Source organism: Cryptomeria japonica, chromosome 6, assembly GCF_030272615.1.
Source record: "Cryptomeria japonica chromosome 6, Sugi_1.0, whole genome shotgun sequence".
Taxonomy (NCBI): Eukaryota; Viridiplantae; Streptophyta; class Pinopsida; order Cupressales; family Cupressaceae; genus Cryptomeria; species Cryptomeria japonica.
In genome coordinates this window covers 625,481,115-625,490,239 of record NC_081410.1, presented here as the reverse complement: position 1 = coordinate 625,490,239, position 9,125 = coordinate 625,481,115, and the positions used below count along the sequence as shown (strand labels likewise).

Below are 9,125 nucleotides of genomic sequence, written 5' to 3'. Positions count from 1 at the left end.
TTTCTCCACTTCTTCTATTTGATTGAACAAGCACATTCTTTATTAGAAATAGTCTTAAGAATCTTTGAGATTTTCATACTATGAGTTGGCTATCATGGTATTTGTTCCTGATTTTTGTGAAGTCTTTGATTCTGTTGAAACTAACTATAAAATTATGTACCCTACTTATATAAAGATTGGTTATGGATGTCATCATATCCTTTGTTTAATCTTATTGAATAAATGAATATTTTTAATAACGTCAATGAGGCCAAACAGCCTATGGGACCCACGGGTAGCCAGCAAAGCAAAACATAGCATGCAGATTCCAAAACAATATGCCTACTAAACCTCTCTTTCTCTCTCCATCTTGGATCTTCTATTGTGTATCTTGATCATGAAATTTGCAACTCTTGTTATCCTTTCTTCTTTGAAGAGATTACTCAATGTGTTTACCTTTAGCATCTCAATATAATTGATCTGAATATCCTTGTTACACTGAAGTTGTTCCCTTATATGAAATAGAATGATTCAAAAACATATAAGAGGCCTCCAAGATTATTGAAAGCTCACTCATCGTTGGATATAGTAGTCATTGTTTTTCATTTTCTATCATTTATTTGCTCGTTTCTCAGTGGCGTTACTTTCTTGTCCGCTCATTTATTTACCCGCATCATGGAGTGAAAGGCATTTCCGATAGGCGAAAATTGGTGAAAGTTTGTAAAAAGCATTTACACGAATTCAGTAATTCCTATGTACTTTTGTCATAAGGAAAACGTATTGTATCAATTATTTTTATCAGAATTTATGTTGTCATAGTGGTTTTCGTAGTACCGATGCCATAATTTAAGTAGCTTTAACAGAAAAAAATTAAAATCTCTCTTGTCCATGTATTTTTATACCTTATTTTTTAAGTAAATTTTTTAATATTATAAAATATTATTTTAGAAAAAAAATTCATATAATATTTTGGGGGTGTATTTTATTATTTTTCATATCAATTATTTTATTATATATTTATTTTATATAAAAAGTATATTGTTATTATTATTATTATTCAATTGTATTATTGTTATATTTAATATTATAAAATTAGTTTAACTTCTTTAATAATTATATTAATTATTATACATAATACTATAATATATTATAAATTATTTAGTAAATTAAAAATAAAAGTGTTTAATATATAATATAGTATACATTTTATTAATAATATATAGTGTTTTTAAAATATATATATTTAATATATAAACTATTCAGGAAACATACAAATCAATAAAATCAAAGTCAATTATTCATAGATTTAGGGTTTTTTGAGTTTATATGACAATTTTTAAAGATTCATCAATAAATAGACTAGAGGCTTTGCTATAGGTATATAAGGATCCCTTCACACATAGACTTGAGACTCTCAAATATATTGATCAACGTCACTTCTCTCTCTCTCTCTCTCTCTCTCTCTCTCTCTCTCTCTCTCTCTCTCTCTCTCTCTTGCACTGCGTGCGTGCTATCTCCCCTCACTCCATCTATCCACATCTCTCCCTCTGTCACTCCATGTTGATCCCTCCATCTATCTCTGTATCTCTCCCTCCCTCGATCCCTCCCAATCCCCCCATCTATCTATCTCTACCTCTATCTTCCTCTTCATCTCTCCCTCTATCTCTCCATCTCTTCCTCTTTCCCTATTGTAAACATAAAATGAACCTGTTGGTAATGTTGTTTTATTATCTTCCTAATTCAGAGGTTTTATTTCAATCATGTTTGTATCCCTATAAGTAGATTAATAGTCAATACAAATTAAGCTATCATTTCTCCATTGATAGATAAATGGGGTTTTTTGAGTTTATATGACATTTTTTTAAAGCTTCATCAATAAATAGACTAGAGGCTTCCCTATAGGTATATAAGGATCCCTTCTTCATACATAGACTTGAGACTCTCAAATATATTGATCAACAACACTTTCCCTATCCCTCTCCATCTTTATATCCATATCTCTCCCTCTGCCCCTCTCCCATCCCTCCCTATCCCCCCATCTATGTCTCTATCTCTACCTCTATCTTCCTCTTTATCTCTCTCTCTCTATCTCCCCCTATTTCTCTCTACCTCTCCCTCTCTTCCTCTCTCCCTATTGCAAACATAACATGAACCTATTGGTAATGGAGTTTGATTATATTCCTCATTCAAAGGTTTTATTTCAGTCGTGTTTGGGTCCCTATAAGTAGATTAATAGTTGATTCAAATTTAGCTATCATTTCTCCATTGATACATAGACTTGGGGTTTTTTTGAGTTTATATGACAATTTTTTTAAAGCTTTATCAATAAATAGACTAGAGGCTCCTCTTTATCTCTCTCTATCTCCCCCCTCTTCATGATTCAGAGGTTTTATTTCAATCATGTTTGGATCCCTATAAGTAGATTAATAGTCAATTCAAATTAAGCTATCATTTCTCCATTGATACCTTTGTCTCGCAAACAATGTTATTTGCTAAATGGCCTAGCAATTGACCTCATGTACTACACAAATGTATGCCAAAATAGACCAATATTTTCCCTAATTGACCTGCCACACCTCTTCGACATACCTATTACACACCAAAATACAATTTGCTAGTAAGCTACACATTCCCTAATATTAGCATTTATAATCAAAACATATTTAACCTCCCAAATATACATACGTGCTAAATTATAGGTAGGTGAGCCACCTTGTGCCCATCTTACCTACAACGTGGAGACTATTTTATGATGCTTTGCGTGACAAGGCAGCACTAGAGGAGAAGATATTTGTCCTTGGAAAGATATTTTGACCGCTTTTCCAATAATTTTGGGACAGAAGAAAAATAATGTTTTTTTCTGCCCACGATTGCGCCTAGAAGCACGCAATCTCCTTCCCTCTTAACGTGCAATGCCCGCCCATAGCACGCACATCCACGTCTTTCATTTCAATTCCAAACTTCCCTACAAAACATTACTTCCTCCTCCACAAAATTGCTATACTATCTGAAGATTCCTAGTCTTTTTGGGAAAAAAAACCATTTTTTTTTTTTAAATTCGGCTACCATGGCGATCATCTCGTATGGTTTAAGTGGTCTGCCACTGAAAAATCCGTCGAATTTTCTTCCTCGCCCTCCTTCTGGAAAATTTCCAGTGAAAACAGTGCAGATAAAGAGCAAAAGGAAGAGAAATTATAGTTGTTGCAGATGCTCTAAGGGAGTGGAGGAATTAGGTTATGATTTGTATGAACTGCTGGGGATTGAAAACACAGCTGGGCATCAGCAGATTCGAAATGCGTATCGGTGGCTACAGAAGAAATGTCACCCCGATGTAGCCGGTGATGACGGTCATCATATGGCCATCCTGCTCAATGAAGCGTATTCTGTGCTTTCTGACCCCAACGCTCGCTATGCATACGACCGGGTACATAATTGTATTCAATTCTAACAGTTTTTAGAAGAAAATATGTTCAATTTTTCAGATCATGTTTTATGACGGAAGATTTAACAATTGGTATGCTGTGATTTTGATTTCAATCGCAATATAATTAAAAACAGAAATTGCCGTCAGTAAATATAGCCATTGGTTGGTATTAAAGAGGTCGTCGGTTCAAATAGCGACAATGTCTATTCTATACATCTGACTGTTTAGTTATGCAAAAGTTTAACAGAGTGTTTTTCAAAAGGTCGTACAATTGAACTCATAAACTGTCAAAATTTGATGCTCAATATCAGTTTCTATTATCTATTTTAAATTTTGTAGGGGTCTACTGCAAAGAACAATTTGAAAATGAAAAAACTTATCCAAATTTAATGATTGCTTCTAGAAGGCATTTGGTTAAAAGATAGTGTTATAGTTATTCCTTATAAAATTTCTTAAAAAACTATTTTTAATATAAAATGTTATCCTTCGTTTGATGACTCGTCTATCCTTAAACATTAAACTCAACAGTCAAAATTAGATGGGTGAGTTGAACTATACAAAAGTTCAATTTGACAACCTTCAACTCCTACTTCTGGCCGTTTCCTATTTCTCTGCTGATTATGGAATTTGTTTTTTTTATGAATCTTAATCAAGTAATCTGTTATTTTTGATATCTACTTCATATCAAACAAAACTGTTAAAAATTCAGCTTTAAAAATATCTGAATATATGATCCAAATATCCTTGTATGTTATGTGCTACATAATGTATTGCCATAAAAAGTTAATTTACAGTTCCAGATATATTTAGACAGTGTAATTGAAACTTTTATGGAACCATTTTACTACAATTCAAAAATTTAGGGAAAAGCCCCTGTTCATGGGACATTTCAGAGTTTGTTTCAAAAATCACCACTAGATATTTTGGACGGTAACTGTTATAAATAAAGATTAATGTGTGACAAAATCTTGAAGTATAAATTTAAGCTAGGCCTATGAACTCAAACTGGCATATGCTCTGTCATGCAAAATAACATAAACTTCCTTCCTCTGGAGGCTAGAAATCTCCATCAAAAACATGCAGCTTACTTTATATATTTTGGAAAGTTTTCTACAATCTTATCTTCAAATTCATACGAGCTGGGTTTACCGATTTGTAAAAGTCTTCTGTATCAAACGTGTTGGTGATTTAAGGTCTAACATTTCGGGTCTCATTATTAAACCCATCTAAAATCACCTGTGCAGTCTGATTCAGAAGACTTCCAAATAGACTTGGATTATCTTCATGGCACATTCATCTTACTGTAATAGTTATATAGTTGAGAGAGAGAGAGAGTGTGTTTCTTAAGCTATTCGAGATCAAACGTTACTGGGTTCTTTGTGACTGTAGCTTTCTCAAGGAGTGAAGAGGGATGGTAAAGCATTTATAATTCTCACTTCAAATAAAATTTGAGCAAGTTCCTTTCTGGATAGTCTAGTGGATTTTTGACGAAAAAAATCTCTTATTACTTCACAAATAGAAAATAGCTACATTTATCTTACCACAGGTTTACATGGAGTTTTTTTTTTTAAGAAGTAAACATAGTTAATATATATGCATTTCCTCGCAGATGGCATTGAGTCAATATCTTTGTTGATAACCTAATGTTTCTGATTTCATCACAGATAATTGAGTTTTTCGCAGAAAACTACATACTACAAAAAAAATTATTACAATAAACTGTCACTTGAGAATAGAGGTGTTCAGCAGGGCCCAGAAATTCCAGCTCCTTTTCCAACACCTGCAAGTTCTTTGCAGGAATATTCTTCTTCAATTTTTTTGGACAGATTTTTTTAATGTAGCGGTGTAATTTGGTTGCGGCATTACATCCTTACAGATTTTCCGTCCTCAAGATATTTTTGAATGCGCCCATTTAGCAGTTTCACTATGTAGTTAGTGTGAATTGGTCTTAATTTAGGATTAGTGTTTTTCTTCTTATGATCGGGTATTTTAATATTTGAATTTGGTTTTTACATTGATGATTGTGAAAAAACTAAGTAATTTTAATTTGAATATTGTGTTGTGAATTGCAGGTTCGGGCAGAGAGGATGGAGGTGGAAGGGTATACAGGGCAGCCTCTGTATTCAAAATGGTTGGGCCCGGCGGAGGAGGATCGAGCCATATTTGTTGACGAGGTAAAGTGTGTGGGTTGTCTGAAATGCGCTCTGGTGGCACCCAAGACATTTGCAATCGAGACCTGCTACGGCCGGGCCCGGGTCATTGGACAGTGGGCTGATTCAGAGGAGACTGTCAACGATGCCATACAAGCATGTCCCGTCGATTGCATTTCGTACGCTTACTAAAAAAGACTTTTTCCATATCCCTTATGGAGGATTTTGTTCCACATTAATATTTACTTACCTTATTGAAAGGGTTTGTTCTAGTAATGGAATTTTTGTGGCAGATTTGTGGAAAGGGCCCAATTGCCGGCTTTGGAATTCCTGATGTCCAAGCAGCCTCGCGTTGCAGTCAGAATGAATGCCAACAACAGTGTTGGGGCAAGAGTCACTAATGTGTTTGCGGAAGCTGAAAGGTTTTTGGAGAAACTCAGAAAGGAGAAAGTCTCCAAATTCCAGGTTGGTCTGCAGGTTTCCTCATTAAAATATATCTGAGAAGATTGAATTCAATTTATATATTATCAAAATGCTTTCATGAGAAAGTTTAAAGATCTCTTTTCTTTTTTTTGAGCTTGTGAGATTTAAAATTTAATGTTGGAGATAACTGCATATCTAACATTCACCATGTGTTACTGTCATTAATTTGAAGCATAACTGAATTTTGTTAATTTTAGCTCTGGAAGTTCGTTAGTATAGAACTCTAAAATATGTCCAATAAACTAATTTGTTGTCATGTTTAAATCTATATTTATTGAGAGTATGCAAGAGGATTTAACACCAACCCTGCTGACGGAATAAGCTCAATAATCTTACCTCTACATACTCAGGAGGAGGATTTGCCCTACCCCATGGCGCATCTGCTCAGAACTTATGCGCAGTATTTGTAGTATAAGACATTTCCTTACTAAAATGACTTATTATGAAACAAAAGAATTGAAAAAATGAAAATAAAAAATCATTTTGGATCTTATTTTTACAATTTCTTGGACAACAATTTTTGTTCTTGCTGGGATGCTAGTTTGGTGGAACCAAGCTAGCTAACATGGCAACCTGTTTGGTGGTTGCAAAGACTGTCTTGAAAAGAAAAATTATATTTTCATTGCAACAAAACAATATCAAAGGCTTTCTCAAGAAAGTACAATAAAAGCAACAGCCTAGTATGAATATCTAGCTTTGGCCTTGTTCAGAATGATAATCTTAGAATGCAGTATTAGCATAAATATTAAATGTCTTTGGAGGTAAAATTTTGAGACGAGGAAAATATAATACTGGATTGAAGTTTAAACAATTTATTTTTTTGTTGTTGGGGTGCTATCAAGGACTGATTAACAAGTTAACCTATATAGTAGTGATGAAAACTGTATCTTATCAACCTGAAAGAGTTAAATCATCTGTCCTTGGAATTTCTAGATTGCTCCCCAAGGGCGAAAATTTAAAGAAGCCAGGGAATCTTTATAATTACATCTTTTGTAAAGTATGCCTGTAATCTCACTAGATTTTTGCATGTGTAGGAATCCGCAGCACAAAGGGAGGCAAGAATGGCAGCAGCGGAGCAGATAAGGACTAGTGCAGGATGGTGGTGGCACCACCTTGTGGGAGACCGAGCCAGAGAATATACCAACCATCAGCGGGCATCAAAAGGGGCCATTGTTCCCCTGAACTGGGAACAGAAGCAACAGTTCTCGGTCCCTATTGATTCAGACAAGATTAACAATTCCAGTGGTCCATATAAGTACCAAAGAATACACATTAGCCAAGAGCTGAGTGAAGCTGCTGCACGACGTCGGATGGGGAAGTCACCGTCTCGTTCGAAACATTCACAGGTAGCCACTGATGAGGACTATTGGGTACCTGTTACCCCTGAAAAAAGCAGTGTCCCCACTAAAAATTTGGATTCCAAGAGAATATTTACAGTGCCTCCCAGGGAAACATACACTGCATCATCTGTGGCTGAGGAAGAGAAGATGGTTATGGAACTCGGGGAGAGCAGAATGGAAGGAGATTGGAGAAACATGATATTGTTATGGATTCCGTTAGCAACTTCTGTTGCAGCAGGATTAGTAGTTGGCTTTGGCAGTGATGGTGGTGAAGCAGGGGGACTGGAGAGACATCTGGCTGGGCCTCTTGCACTTAAGATGATCAACAGCTTTGAAATGCACATTTTACAGGCTGCAGCTTTTTGGTATGTTGTTGGGGCTCTTATAGCGTCTGTTATTGTAGCTGTCGCGTCAGTGTGGAAAAAGCCATAGGCCAAAACATTTCCTCGTCATCTTCAATAGCTAACTTGGAGCAACTCAAGAGATGAGTACTCAATGCAAGTATTGAAATTGACCAGCTCAAACAAATTGTAACTATCTAATATTGTTTTATAGCCAGCAGAACCTATGGCACGGCCATTGATATACATATAGTTCATGTACGGGATACCTTGATCCACTTAACAGGCTTAGAATTATGCTGTATGGGAGAGGAAATATATACTGTTGGATTTATAGGTGAAAGATTGGACAAGCTTAGAATGCCATTAGATTTGAGAGCTGAAAGACAGCTTCAGCATTATGATATATATGATCCATTTGTTGACTGCAACACTCAACAAAAGAGGAAAAGGGAAATCGCACACAATAGAATTTCTGAATTCTTGTATTTCTGAGCCAGCCATAAGTGAATCTTGATCGTAAATTTCTATCTTGCGCACGCTAAAATTGCTAGAATTCTTTCTGAGGCTCGTGTGTTAGAAATCTGAAGATTAATCGGCACAATTCACATACATAAAAGAGTAGAAATCAAAACAAAACAATAATCCTACTGCGGATACTTACAGTCATTGTCCCCTCATCAACTGGCAATCAAGATAAACAAAATATTGGACTAAATCATAAGCATTCTCACCATAAAACTAATCTGAGCCATTGTTTTATCTCTCATATTATGATACAAATCTGAAACACCAAGCTAGAGATGCAATAATTCCAAATTGTAGCGACTGCCAACTGAATTGGGCAATTGGTACATCAAAGACTATGGCCTTCGCGTCACAAGCTGGCTATCCATACCACAGGGATCACCAGACTTGCTATGTTGGAAATGATGTTCTGTATACTCCACTATACCATGTTTCTGATTAAAATAATGAATCTGCAAACTCTACTTTGCAATTGTGGCATAATGCATTAAAATTCTTCTTGCATACTTTCTTCATTAGATGTAATAATGATGCACACATTGGGGGGAAAATTAACACAAGTGAAAAAAAACATAAATTAATATGTATATATAAGAGAAGATACATAGAGATGAGAAGGGAAACATTTTGATAAGGCAGATTCTTCAAAGACAAAGTAATAGCTTGCAAGGAGATCAGTATTCTTTGGGTTTTCAAGCCAATCAGTTAGAGAAACAGAAACCAAATTTAGAGGCCTGAATATGTTTGTTTCTTGTTTTGTATTGTTACGAGGATTTGCATGAGAGATTATAGATTATAATTTATTGTTTTTTATACCTCAACAAGCAAAACTATACATAGATTTCATCTAATAATGTGTCCAAAATTTAATTAATTTTTT

General features: G+C 35.0%; 1 protein-coding gene across 1 annotated transcript; it reads left to right on the top strand.

Moving 5' to 3' along the window:
- The first annotated feature begins 2,770 nt into the window (after nucleotides 1–2,770).
- Nucleotides 2,771–8,283, top strand: LOC131068697 (chaperone protein dnaJ C76, chloroplastic). The gene is made up of 4 exons (XM_058003947.2): nucleotides 2,771–3,403; nucleotides 5,476–5,732; nucleotides 5,847–6,018; nucleotides 7,071–8,283. The coding sequence occupies exons 1-4, from the start codon at nucleotides 3,047–3,049 to the stop codon at nucleotides 7,806–7,808; spliced, it is 1,524 nt and encodes a 507-aa protein (XP_057859930.2). The 5' UTR covers nucleotides 2,771–3,046; the 3' UTR covers nucleotides 7,809–8,283.
- Nucleotides 8,284–9,125: the final 842 nt, after the last annotated feature.